This window comes from Hyla sarda, chromosome 9 (genome assembly GCF_029499605.1).
Source record: "Hyla sarda isolate aHylSar1 chromosome 9, aHylSar1.hap1, whole genome shotgun sequence".
NCBI lineage: Eukaryota > Metazoa > Chordata > Amphibia > Anura > Hylidae > Hyla > Hyla sarda.
In genome coordinates, this window is record NC_079197.1 from 10,182,580 (window position 1) to 10,197,242 (window position 14,663).

General features: G+C 41.7%; 1 protein-coding gene across 1 annotated transcript; it reads right to left on the reverse strand.

Annotated features, from left to right (window-relative positions):
* Positions 1 to 236: 236 nt before the first annotated feature.
* LOC130291452 (extracellular calcium-sensing receptor-like) lies at positions 237 to 12,905 on the reverse strand. Its single transcript, XM_056540173.1, has 6 exons — positions 12,569 to 12,905; positions 11,180 to 11,468; positions 9,330 to 10,134; positions 6,815 to 6,990; positions 6,455 to 6,578; positions 237 to 1,297 (listed from the first exon to the last, which is right to left on the reverse strand). Exons 1-6 carry the CDS (start codon positions 12,826 to 12,828, stop codon positions 396 to 398), a joined length of 2,556 nt encoding a protein of 851 aa, XP_056396148.1. The 5' UTR covers positions 12,829 to 12,905; the 3' UTR covers positions 237 to 395.
* Between the last annotated feature and the right edge of the window lie 1,758 nt (positions 12,906 to 14,663).

Here is a 14,663-nt window from a genome sequence, read left to right on the forward strand (position 1 = left end):
GCATGGCATGATGTTGTGAGGGGCATGGCCATGACATCATGAGTCTCTGGCGCTGCAGCCGGCGTTCTGAACAAATGAACGAACGTTGGATAGGGGATACGATGTCTAGGGGCGGAGTGCCCCTTTAAGCCACAACTTTGTATTTGTTTTTTAATTTATAGAGTCATGTAAGTGTAATAGTGTCAGTTGAGATGTAAGTTTTATTTTATTACTATGTTTGTGTATAAATAGTTTACCAAATACACGTTGTTTTTTTTCAATAAAAAATGGACCCTTCTGGAAAATACTTTTCCTTGGTCATTAGGTTCTTACAAGTAATTTTCCAAGAATATATTTTTCAGCCTATAACATCCCTGGATTATACTTAGAAACATTTACAGCTTATCTGGTTCATGTTATTTGGACTTTGACATTAGGTATTCTTTAGTGTTCATTGATGGCCTTAAGAGGAGGATGTAACATTTTGGGCCAAATATGCAGCACAGAAGTCCAAAACTAGACAATAGTATAGCAAAAATCTCAACGGCTACAATGTACTTGCCCTTAGTACTGAGATAGGCGGGGATGAAGGTCGACCAGACACTAAGGAAGGTCAACATGCTGAAGGTAATGTATTTGGCCTCATTGAAGCTGTCCGGTAAGTTCCTGGCCAAAAAGGCAACAACAAAACTGATTGTAGCCAAGAAGGCCAAGTATCCTATGGTGCAGTAGAACATGGCAACCGATCCCTCATTACATTCCAAGAGGATGATGTCGGTCAACACATGATTATTATGTTCCAGGAATGGAGGGAATCTTGCCATCCACACCAGTATAATTATCACTTGGACACAAGTGGACGTAGACACTACGAGCATGGCCGTCTTGGACCCAACCCACACCCTGAGGTTACTACCAGGTTTGGTAGCTTTGAAAGCAATGACTACTATGATGGTTTTGGCCAGGATGCAGGAGACACATAGAGAAAATGTAATACCGAAGAGAGATTGCCGGATGGTGCAGGTCAGTTTGACCGGGCGACCGATGAACATCAAGGAGCAGAGGAAGCAGAACGTCAAGGACAACAAGAGTACATAGCTGAGGTTACGGTTGTTGGCTTTCACCACTACAGTATGACGAAATTTAAGAAAGACACAAAGAACCATAATCGTGGTAAAAGAGAAGATAATGGAGAAGAAGGCCATCACCAGCCCCAGGGGTTCCTCATAGGACAGGAAGTCAACGATTTTAGGAATGCATTTGGTTCTCTTGCTGTTTGGCCATTGGTCTTCTGGACAAAGGTAACAGTCTAGAGAATCTGCAAAGTAATCATGTAATTGGGAAAAGTGAGGGGTTTATATTGTGTACGGGGTATTTTTTTAGATATTCCACCATTACATTATTTACAATTGAACCCACACCTATATACATGCTCTAATGTTTTCTATAGTGGTCCTATGACTCTTGTAGTATCTTCAGCATATAGTTCCTCTTCCACCACCTACTAGCGCTCTGAAAATTCATCTTGTGTACAAGAAAAAAAATCACCTAGTGTAAAACTATAACTAGAAGACAGTGAAGCTAAGTCGCTCTCCATGAGGGGTTCACTCGTGATCCAAATAAAATGACCTAAAACAACTAAAAAAATTAGAATCTTTAAACTTTTTTTTAATTCATTTAAAAACATCCGCAAATGCAATTAGGAAAATATAGAAAAATAAATCCTACATTAAATCCTTAAAGGGGTACTCCGCCCCTAGACATCTTATCCCCTATCTAAAGGATAGGGGATAAGATGTCTGATCACGGTGCAGCGCCAGAGGCTCGTGAGGTCACAGCCGCGCCCAGCTTGTGACGTCACGGTGACACCCCCTCAATGCAAGTCTATGGGAGGGCGCATGACGGCCGTCACTTCCCCCCCATAGATTTGTATTGAGGGGGCGTGGCCGTGACATCACGAGCGGGGCGAGGCCGTGACCTCACGAGCCTCTGCACTGCCGATCATCTGGCACAGAGTGAAGTTCACTCTGTGCACCGGATGTCTGGGGTGCCACAGCTGAGATCGCAGGGGTCCCACCACTTTGGATAAGGGATAAGATGTCTAGGGGCAGAGTACCCCTTTAAGTACATATTGTGTGTCTATTAAATAATAAACATATATCACACAATAGGGATCCCTGTGAACATTTACTTGGGACTAAAAGGCCAGCTCCACTTCTCGGTGGAAGTCGCATTTTCAAAAACTGCATGCACCCTTCCTATTAAAATTGATCCAAAAAATCCCAACGCATTTTTCCCCCCTACATCAGGGGATATGGAAAAAGCAAAAATATATGTTAAGGCTCTAGGTAAGCCACTTTCAGCACCTAGGATGTCTGACACCATTCATCTATGCTTACATGGAGCCGTACATATCTTTTATATCTTACATATCTTTCTCTGTTTTACTCAATAGGGGGAAACATTTTGATATTTTAGGGGTAAATTTAAATATGTAGGGTGTATACAGGTAATGGACAGCTGAAAGCTGCCCTTTTCCAGGCATCAACTTAGTTTAGGCAGAATGAGGGTAGTATTAACTTTAGGCACAGAGTATCCCCACCATTTTTTTTAGGGTTATCTTTTGTCACCATTAAAGGGGTACTCCACTGCCCCAGATTTAAAAATCTTAATCCTTCCAGTTCTTTCACTAACTACAACTCACAGCATGCCCTGATACAACCTTTCACTAACTACAACTCACAGCATGCCCTTATACAACCTTTCACTAACTACAACTCACAGCATGCCCTGATACAACCTTTCAGTACTGCTGTATGCTCCAGAGGAAGTTGTGTAGTTCTTTACAGTCTGACCACAGTGCTCTCTGCTGACAAACTGTCCATGTCAGGAACTGTCCAGACCAGTTTTGCTGTGGGAATTTGTTCCTACTCTGGACCGTTCCTGACAAGGACAGAGGTGGAAGCAGAGAGCACTGTGGTCACATTGGAAAAAAACTACACAACTTCCTGTGGAGCATACAGCAGCTGATAAGTACTGGAAGGATTAAGATTTTTATATAGAAGTAAATTACAAATCTGTATAACTTTCTGGCACCAGTTGATTTGAAACCATATTTTCCCCTCTGTTTTTTTCTTTAAAGCTGTCTCAGGACTGATTGATAGTACGGGATCTCTGAATCGGTCCAGATCAGGGATCTTGGAGGTCGTCAGATGCTTCTACTCGCACCTCTTGGGGAGGAAGGATCTAGATCGAGACGAGATGTCGGTTTTCCTGGCTGAAACCAATCCTGAGCCAGGGGTAGACCCCTCTCTTGATGTTTTGGCCGAAGAAATCAGGGAAGAGGAAGTGAGACTAGCGATCGAGGGGCTTGCCCCCAAGAAGTCGCCAGGTCCGGATGGCTTAACATCCGAGTGGTACAGGGCCTTTAAGGAGTCTTTAGCTCCCCTCTTGACTGAGGTATTCAATGAGTGTCTCTCCTCGGGCACTCTACCAAAGTCAATGAGGAGGTCAGCCCTGATTCTTCTCTCAAAGGGTAAAGATCCTAGCCGTATTGAGAATTGGAGGCCCATAGCTCTTCTCAATACGGACAGGAAGCTTCTGGCCAAGATACTGTTTAATCGGTTGGTGAAGTTTGCACCCCGGCTCCTTTCGGGGGCCCAGCACTGCTCGGTTCCAGGCCGCAGCACCTTAAGTGCTGTCCTGAGTGTCAGGGAGTCAGTGGAGCGGAGTAGTGCGGGTCTCTGGAAGGGGTACTTGCTGTCCCTTATCAGGCCAAAGCATTTGATCGGGTGAACCATGACTACCTCTGGTCTGTCCTCCTGAGATATGGCTTACCGTGTACTTTTGTGAATTGGCTTAAGATCTTGTATGCAGGGGCAGAGAGTTTCCCTCTGGTGAACGGTTGGTCTGGCTGCTCTTTTGAGGTGGGGTCCGGAGTCCATAAGGGTTGTCCATTGAGTCCGCTCTTATATGTGTTCGCGATTGATCCCTTCCTTAGGAGGGTAAGTCACGGACCATTGGCGGGTGTCGGGATGAGTCTGGCGGAGCCGGGTGTCACCCAGAGAGTGGTGGCGTACGCTGACGATGTCACTATTTTTGTCGAGAAGAGTTCGATGTGTTGATGTCGGAGGTGGACCGCTACTCAGAGGCATCTGGGTCTAAGATCAACCTGGATAAATATGAGAGTCTCTGGCTGGGAGGGGAGGATCCCACGTTTGATCTCCCGGACACCCTTCCAGGGCCCCAAGAATCAGCAAAAGTCTTAGACATCACATGTGGCCAGGATGATTATCCCACCAAAAACTGGGATGGTAAGCTCCAGGATGCCGCTCAGAGGGTGGACCAGGGGAAGGGTTGGTCTATGACCTTCAGGGAAAGGATACACTTGATCAAATCGCACCTGCTCCCCTTGTTTATCTATCTGGGCAGTGTATGTATCTTGCCAGAGGCTTACTACACTAAGATCTATGGCCTGTTTTTAAAACTGTTATGGGGGAACAGGTTGAACCTAGTCAAGAGACTAGGGGGTTTATCTATGGTAAACCCGGTGGTGTTCTTAATGAACACCTTCTTGAAAGCCAACATCTCAAACTTTTGGAAAGAGAGGGTACTCTCCTGCAGGGAATGGTTTTGGTCTTTCTTCCAGGAATGGGAGAGAGGAGGACGAGAAGGACCACCGTATGCCCCATGGATATCTTCCGGCTTACGCTACCCTGACTCTGGAGGCGATACGTTGGTGGGGTCTGGGAGTGTGGGAGATCAGGACCCAATCAAGGCAGTGGTTCTGTTGACCCACTTCCAGAAGCCTCTGGTGCTCATGGAATGTGCACATGTCGGGATCTGAGGGTGGGGTGGTATCTTTTAAACATTAGAAGGATCCCCCAGAAGTTTTGGGACTTGGCTTGGTGCTGCTTTCAGGGGAAGATATACGTAAGGAACAACCTGAAGTACAGGAACTCTGATGACCAGGGATGTCCCCAAGAAGAGTGCGGGGACACCCTGGAAAGCATGGACCACTTCCGGCTTCATTGTCCCTTTACCATAGGGGTTTGCAACTGGGTGGGTTCTTCCATCGGCTGGTGTCAACTGCAGGGGGAGTTAAGGGAAAGAGTTTCAAATTATTTTGATGTATCAAGTCTGCCATCCTTCTCCCTGGTGGTGGGCTGATGCATGTGCACATTAGCTTTTTGTTTTGTTTTAAGCTGATATGGTATAAAGGGCTTACAGGCGACCAAACTTGGGCTCAAGTGGGTTGTGGTTCAGTGTGTATAAGTTGGTTGGGAGAAGTGCAAGGTGGGGAGGGTATATTTGTGGGTGGTGGTGTTTTGCTTCATTGGGGGACCTTACATGGGTCAGTTAAGGACTTTTTGTTTTCTGTAGTGCATATATTTTATTTATATATTATATTTTATTATATATTATATTTAGTGATTTAGTATCTTTATTTTGTTTTATATCTATATTGTTTCATATTATATAGCATTATAGTAGTTATGGCAGTCGAACCATTTGTTGTGTTGATATGTGGTTTATGTGGTTTATTTGGTTTAGTTTTTTTTTTTTTTGCAGTTGTTTATGTTTTCTGTTTTGTTTTCTTGTTTTGTGTTTCCTTGTTGTGTGTTTCCTTATAGCCGGATAATGCTAAATCTTATGTTTATTTTGATTCGCCAAGTTGTGCTATTTTTATGTTAGTTTTCAGTATGTGTGTGTGAGTGTGCTGATTTGTAGTTTTGTTATGTTTTCTTTGGTACTTTCGTTAGTCCCGGATGAGGATTCAGTTAATTTGGTCTAGCTTTGTAAGTGAATGCGTGTGTCATATGATTATTATTATTTTTATTATTAAAAAATTAAAAAAAAAAATTTGAGTGGTGTGCCTTTTATGTTTTCTGTTTTGTTTTCTTGTTGTGTGTTTCCCAAGTATGGATGGTTTTGAGTTATAGCCGGGTAGTGCTAAATTTTATGTTTATATTTTGATAAGCCAAGTTGGTTTATTTTTATGTTCATTTTCGGTATGCGTGTGAGTGTGTTGTTTAGATAGTCTGGTTAGGTAAGTGGGCATATTTTAGTATTTTAGTAAAGCTGGGCTGGCCCGTTAGGCAGGGTTTTGTTTTTGGTACTAGAGTATTTCCTATTTATGTTATAGCTGGTTAAGCTTGCTTTGTTTAGATTTTTTTGTAATGGATACGTTTTGTATTTTTCTAATAAAAAAGAGTTTCAGTGTGAGATGAGCTATGATTGGCTAAGGCTGCACCCCTTTCTGAATTTCCTGATTTTGGACTTCTGCCAGTAGGGAGACACCTAGTGGCAGTTTTTTTTAAACACAAATAAAACTTTATTTATTTTTTTCTTTTAAACAAAATACATTAGAAAGATTTTTTTTCATTTACCATGAGGAGTTCAATAGCAAACATTAGTTTTAATGAGAGTGCCCATTTAATGCCATCCTTTTCATTTAGGCAGAACTATAACTTACTTGTCTGGTTGGAAATCATCCCCTCTGGACAAAGAACGCAGTCAAAGCAACAGATAGGTTGACCTATTAGTGGAGCTTTCCTATAGCCGGGAGGACAATTGTCACTACAGATTGAGGGGGGAACCTTAGAAGATGACATGGAAGGAACACGCTTAATAGTGCTGGTCTTAGTACATAAAACTCTACATCAGTGTTTTCCAACCAGGAAGCCTCCAGCTGGTGCAAAACCACAACTCCCAGCATGCCCGGACAGCCTTCGGCTGTCCGGGCATGCTGGAAGTTGTGGTTTTGCAACAGCTGGAGGCATCCTGGTTGGGAAACACTGTTCTACATACATAAATATTATAAAACAATAGTCACCTTGCCAATTCCTCCTGGCCACTGGATGGCGCTGACATTGAGGACAAGTTTCTGACCATCACCAATGTAGTCATTGAAGGTTCCTACTTTCCAATTTTGACCTTTTTTTCCTTCTATCCTCCAGTTTAGAATATCAAAGTAACCGAAAATATCTCCATTAGCATCGAAGGACACTTCTTAATTGGCCGTGTTGGCAAACTTTACATTCTTTAAGTAGTGAAGGAGCTAACGAAGAAGCCATAGTATTATAGTAAAACACAGAAAGACCGTACTATATAACTTCGGCTGTACATTGCCTTAAAGGGGTACTCCCATGGAAAACTTTTTTTTTTTTAAATCAACTGGTGGCAGAAAGTTAAACAGATTTGTAATTTACTTCTATTAAAAAAAAAAAATCTTAATCCTTCCAGTACTTTTTAGAGGCTGTATGCTACAGAGGAAATGTTTTTCTTTTTGGATTTCTCTTCTGTCACAACCACAGTGCTCTCTGCTGACCTTTGCTGTCCATTTTAGGAACTGTCCAGAGCAGGAAAAAATCCCCATAGCAAACATATGCTGCTCTGGACAGTTCCTAAAATGGACAGCAGAGGTCAGCAGAGAGCACTGTGGTTGTCACAGAAGAGAAATCCAAAAAGAAAAGCATTTCCTCTGCAGTATACAGCCCCTAAAATGTACTGGAAGGATTAAGATTCTTTTTAATAGAAGTAATTTACAAATCTGTTTAACTTTCTGGCACCAGTTTTCTACGGGAGTACCCCTTTAAAGCTCAGGCTTTGAAATTCAACATCCCCAATGCTTCTATCCACTCGATATCATCCGTCAGGGAAGAATCAGGAGCATTAGCTAGATAGATAGATAGATAGATATGAGATAGATAGATAGATAGATATGAGATAGATAGATAGATAGATAGATAGATAGATATGAGATAGATAGATAGATATGAGATAGATATGAGATAGATAGTAGATAGATAGATAGATATGAGATAGATATGAGATAGATAGTAGATAGATAGATAGATAGATAGATATGAGATAGATATGAGATAGATAGTAGATAGATAGATAGATAGATATCTAGAGTAGTAATTCGCAGCACTCCAGGGGTAGGTGCACCTATCCCTGGAGTGCTGCGGATTACTACTCTGGATGTGTGACTGCCTGGACCGGGCTATTTTGCTGCTGGCACCGCTCTTATTTATCTACCCCTTTGGATGTGCTGCTCTGTTGGTATTTTGGGAATATAGATAGATATGAGATAGATAGATAGATAGATATGAGATAGATCTGAGATAGATAGATAGATAGATATGAGATAGATAGATAGATAGATAGATAGATAGATAGATAGATAGATATGAGATAGATATGAGAGAGATAGATAGATATGAGATAGATAGATAGATAGATAGATAGATATGAGATAGATATGAGAGAGATAGATAGATAGAGGATAGATATATAGAGAGATAATCCAAAGAGAAACAGCACTCCCGAAGCTCAATGTTAGTGGGTGCACGCAGAACCGGACCCTGGTCAGAGGTCCAAAACTTCACAGCAAATCCAAAAAATCTGCAGCACACTAGTCCATTCGGTGAAAAAAAGAAAATTTATTCCATTATGTGAATGTCATACAGCGACGTTTCTGCTGGCTCTCCTGGGAGAGCCAGCAGAAACGTCGCTGTATGACATTCACATAATGGAATACATTTTCTTTTTTTCACCGAATGGACTAGTGTGCTGCAGATTTTTTGGATTTGCTATATAGAGAGATAGATATGAGATGGATAGATATATGAGATAAATAGATGTGAGATTGATAGATAGATAGATATGAGATAGATATGAGATAGATATGAGATAGATAGATAGATATGAGATAGATAGATAGATAGATATGAGATAGATAGATAGATAGATATGAGATAGATAGATATGAGATAGATATGAGATAGATATGAGATAGATAGATAGATATGAGATAGATAGATAGATAGATAGATATGAGATAGATAGATAGATAGATATGAGATAGATAGATATGAGATAGACAGACAGACAGACAGATAGACGGATAGATATGAGATAGATAGATATGAGATAGATAAATAGATAGATAGATATGAGATAGATAGATAGGAGATAGACAGACAGATAGACGGATAGATATGAGATAGATAGATATGAGATAGATAGATATGAGATAGATATGAGATAGATAGATATGAGATAGATAGATATGAGATAGATAGATATGAGATGGATAGATAGATATGAGATAGATAGATATGAGATAGATAGATATGAGATAGATAGATATGAGATAGATAGATAGATATGAGATAGATAGATATGAGATAGATAGATATGAGATAGATAGATATGAGATAGATAGATATGAGATAAATAGATCGATATGAGATAGATAGATATGAGATGGATAGATAGATAGATAGAAAGAGGGATGGACACATCTGCACTTACCTTCCATGGTTGTATGTTATTCTTATCACCACAAGACTTCCCAGTAAATGCTCCTTCCCCAGGTTTGCAAGATAACAGATTGTGTAGAGCATGGACAATGGCGTAGAGAGCGTTGTGCGCCATATACACACCCTGGGATGTGGGATCATTGTATTCTATGATGTCACTGGTTACCAGTTTTTCCGATCCAGTACAAGCTTGGCTGCCGCTATCTACTGCAGATGAGGAGCTGAGGTTACCCAATGGCCACTTACAGTTAAATGTTATCTCCCAATATTGCCTGATAGACAACATTCCTGGGTATGTAGAAGGGTTAAAACTCTGAAGGAAAGCGGAGAAATTTGGCAGAACCATTCTACTTTTGGCAATGCCAATGGAACCATTTAGAAGGTTCCAAAAATCAGTCTGGAAGAAGATGGGAGATGTGTACCAGGTTTCTATACCCACCCATATTTTACCAGATACATTCTGTTGGATGACCTCCATAAATATGCTATAGGTCTCGGGCGGTGAGACAAAAAGAAGAACTGCCGAGGCCGTGGACTTCCGGACATTTTCTATAATTTTTTGCATTTTCTGGGTGGAGGAAGCATAGACGACTGTTTCATAAAAAGCAATACAAACCCCGCTCTCGCTTGCCTGCTTCTTAAGGGCAATCCCACCTTGGGTCCCGTAATCTCTTGAGGATACAAGTATACCAATCCAGGTCCATCCAAAAACTTTGCACAGCTCGACCAATGCTCGTGGCTGACCGTCTACACTGACCGTTGTCCTAAGAAAGGACGGGAACTCGAGTTTGTTGCTCAATGTCGGAAGAGACGCTGCATAGCTAACCTGAGGAGAAAACACTCAGTATTGTGATGGTTGTCTTGGAACATAGCCGAATCTATAAACCCCAAAAAAGAAGGAAACACTATCACTACAAATAGCTAGAAAAATAGGCACATTTTTATTTTAGACAGAAGAAAGTATCAACTAAAAGGTCATAAAAATAATGGCACAATTGACAATCCCTGCCTTGTAGGTTACCTGGCTGCATAGGTTTAGGTAACCCTGACTGCAGGGACCGAAGGGGTTAAGTGAGAGCCCTAGGGGTGGGTGCCCTCGCACTTTTATCTGGTTAGGAGGGGGGGTACGCCCATAGACTATATTAGCAACCCCCCTGCCCAGGCTGATCCTCTGAGACCGAGCAGAAAATACAGAGCAATATCAATGTAGAAAACTAAAATAATAACAATAAAGGCCGGGGGTGGTTTATCATGATGGGGGCAGTGACCTGGAGGGATTATAGCGTAAATGAAGACTTGGTACATAGTTTACAGTGAACACATCAATGTGAATTTTACTAAGCAATCCAAAATGGTAATGTTTCGGTCCAAATGAGGACCTGGCATCAATGGCTTCCTCTTGTAGGAACTGCTGACACACTCCAGCCACATGAGGTCTATCATTGTCTTGTATTAGGAGGAACCCAGGGCCAACCGCACCAGTATATGGTCTCACAAGGGGTCTGAGGATCTCATCTCGGGACCTAATGGCAGTCAGGCTACCTCTGGCAAGCACATGGAGGACTGTGCGGTCCCCCAAAGAAATGCCACCCCACACCATTACTGACCCACCGCCAAACCGGTCATGCTGGAGGATGTTGCAGGCATGGGAGCTTGTGACGTCATGAGGGGCGGGCTATGACGTCACAAGCTCCCGGTGCCTGCTCCAGAATTTGGAACAGTTTGTTCTAAACGCTGATCAGCGGAGTACCCCTTTAGTTTTTAAAAACAAAAAAAGTGATCTGATTGGTTGTTATAGACAACTGCACCACTCTTCCTCCACACAGGTTTTGATAAATCTCCCCCCTAAGACTCTATTTAGATATACTTACTTGGGGAACTCTCCATAGTCCAAGCATCCTCGCCATAGCCACGGCAGAGGCAGATACGGGATCTCCAATAACAGCAGGCATCCAGGGTTGGGGTCCACACTTGTAGTTTGGGACGGGATTTTGACCACCAGAAATAACCTGCATTGTTGCTATAAGAGAAGATTCCTCATTGAAACAGGAATCATACATCTGGAACCCCAGAGTGATGTTGGGAATAATAGGGTTTTGATTCATTTCTCTGGTAGCGAATAGTAGAGCAAGAATTGACTTATACTGGTCTCGTCTGAATCTGAGGAGAAATGAAATGCTGCATGAAGTCGTCTTAAATGGGTTGTTGAGGATTAGGGATAGAGAGGATTTCAATCCGCAGGATAGAATTAAACGGTAAACAAGGTTCTTTATTCCACTTAAGCACAACATGTTTTGAACCAGTACTGAGCTCTTCATCAGGTGTTCATCCAATCCCTGATGAAGAGCTCAGTACAGGTTTGAAACACATTAAGCACAACACGTTCTGGTAACCAGAATTTATCCACATATTTATCCCCATTACAGGCCAGCTACACTAGGAGCAGACCCCTATTATGTGTCTTTTATATTCCCCGGATTGTGTCTCGAATTCATTGAAGTAAATGGGGCCAAGCCACTGTTGTAATCTGTATTTCTAATCTGTAAAATTATTTTTAAAAAAGGAAAGAAAAATACCAAAAATATTCTCTAATTGATGCTCACTTTTTACTTTCTGAAGTTTGGAAAAAGATATTATGTAGAAGAGAGAAACATTTGCTCCATTTTATTCCATATTTATTTTAATATCTTTCTTTCACAAGGTTTACGGCACAGTTAAGCATCATTTTTATGAAACACTATTTTTAATTCTATATAATTTGTTTTGCTTTTATTTTGATGATTTATTTATTTATTTTTTGAGGTTTACAGTGTAAGATGACGTTTCTATAATTGTTTTAATGCCAATTATTTTTTTTTTTTACATTTTTAGTTAAAGCAAGGTTTAATGTAGAAATGTGAAAGAGGAAAATGTCCAGCGCAGGTAGGTGGTAACAGAATGTCTTTATTGGAATAATTTTCATCACACAGACGACAAAGACATAGGTGACGCGTTTCGGCCCTAAGAATGGGCCTTAGTCCGTTGACTAAGGCCCATTCTTAGAGCTGAAACGCGTCACCTATGTCTTTGTCGTCTGTGTGCTGAAAGTTATTCCAATAAAGACATTCCGTTACCACCTACCTGCCCTGGACATTTTCCTCTTTCACATTTCTGCATTGAAGGCGAGGCCCACGCCAGTCTGGGCGTTGCGGGCTGGGGGAGTGAGCTGAACAACTTACAAAGTTTAATGTAGCATTTTTTTTCATGTCAGAACTACTTACATGTCACATTGACGTGACTCGGGCAAAGTAGTGAACGTAATCTGAGGACGGACCGAAACTGTATTTATGGGGCCGATTAGTCCCAGCATGATATCTCCTTTCTCGCTGTATTCTGGCAGAGGAGGCATGGATAGAAGGCATCTAGATGACTGGGTGTCAGTCCGGCTAAGGAGTACGGTCAGTATTATCAACTGGGAGCAAAATCCCATCTTCTTCTTTAGACTGTCAAGAAATAATGTCACTATTTTTACTGAAAACATTTTTTGGGAAAAATTTAAATCAAATAAAAAAAAATAAAGTAATCAGAATGTGAACATTAAATTCATTAAATCAATTTGATATAATTTTCAAGTTATATTTTTAAGTTCTAAGAAAATTCTAATTAAATAATACAAAATGAACCCAAAACTTGCCTTCCTGAAGAACTAGCCCATAAAGGGTGCGGACAGTGATGTAATGCTGATATGTGTGGCCCATGTTACATTTCTTGCCACCATTTATATTTTCTCCAGTCATTGCCGAAGTCTACTGGGGTTTCCTCTTGTGCCTTATTGCAGATTTCCATATACTTCCACTATATAATTAATAGGAACCATTATCTTTTCTGACCTGTAATTATTTGGCTCATATCCAGAACATATGACTACAACGTATAATTATAATACACAGGGGCTGCTTACCGTCAGGCCTTAACTCCATCCCAAAGGCCGACACCAGGTGCACAATGATCCGCCATGAAATGTTTTGCAAGAAATGTGCAACTTTCCAATTTACTTAGTCAACAGCCGTGTATTATATTCTGATTATGGCCCAAGGGAATCATTACATGGTTTACTATGTACAGTACATGGCTGAACATAATATTTGGCCCACATAGGCAATATAAATTGGAGGTAGACCATGTAGTGCTATGAGGTCCAATCATGGTAGATCCCATCTATCTATTGACTGGTTAGAATCTGTGCAGGACTACCCTTTAATGAGGAACCACACTGTTAGGGCTCGTTCACATTGCCATGATGCTTCGGTATATGGAGCTCCGTTGGCTAGTCCCATTTAAAATACCGGATTCCCAACCATTCCCAACAATCTCCATTCTAGTCAATGGAATCAGTCAGGTCCCGGTGGTTTTAGTTGTGCTCTGATCTCCTTCTGGACCTGTTTGGTGAACAAACAAACAAGAGTCGAACAGACCCAGAATGGGTTGTAGCACAACGGCAATGTGAACCTGGCCTTAACTCACAGCCAGTGGGCTAATGTAAGAACCTAGAGGTGAGAATTAACACTGTCCTGGTACAGTGAATGGGTAGGTTAAAGGGGTACTCCACTGCTAAACATCTTATCCCCTTTCTAAAGGATAGGGGATAAGATGTCTGATCGCGGGGGTTCCGCTGCTGGAGCCCCCCTCAATCTCCCACAGCACCTGGCATTCTAAACAAATGCCGGGTACCTGCGGCAGTGGTCGTGACATCAACCCACACCCCCTCCATTCTTGTCTATGGGAGCGGGTATGTCGGCCAACACGCCCCCCTCCCATAGACATGAATGGAGAGGGTGTGACGTCATTAGGGGGTGTGGCTGTGACGTCATGATCGCGGCCTCCGGCTTCAAGCATTCTAAAAAAAATGTTGGAGCACTGGAGTACCCCTTTAAGTACTCCTTTAGAGGGTTGCTTTACTGTTTTGTTTGTTATAGTGATCATTACATGTCAACAGTGACAATAGAAAACGTACATTGGTTGTCACCTTCTCAGGATCTGATGGTTAATCTGTCACTCTGTCCGTAGAATTAGCCAGCACACATACTGTAGAAGAGGAATAGAACAAGTTAGGTGGAGATCACAGTAGTTCACATAGCTTATGTAGCTGACGTTGGGGGGCCTGGGTTAAGCTTCTTTTTGGGTGTGACACACACTAGCCTTATAGGGGGAATCCACGATGAATTCTTCTGTAGCTAATCTAAGGGGGTCCTGTAACTAGTTGGCTCTCCAGCTGTAATGTTGGAGAGGAGCCTACCAGTGACATTTTAATTCTTCTGCAGCGCCACCGCAGGAGAAAAGAGGCATTACACACTTCTCACTGAAATCCATGTGATG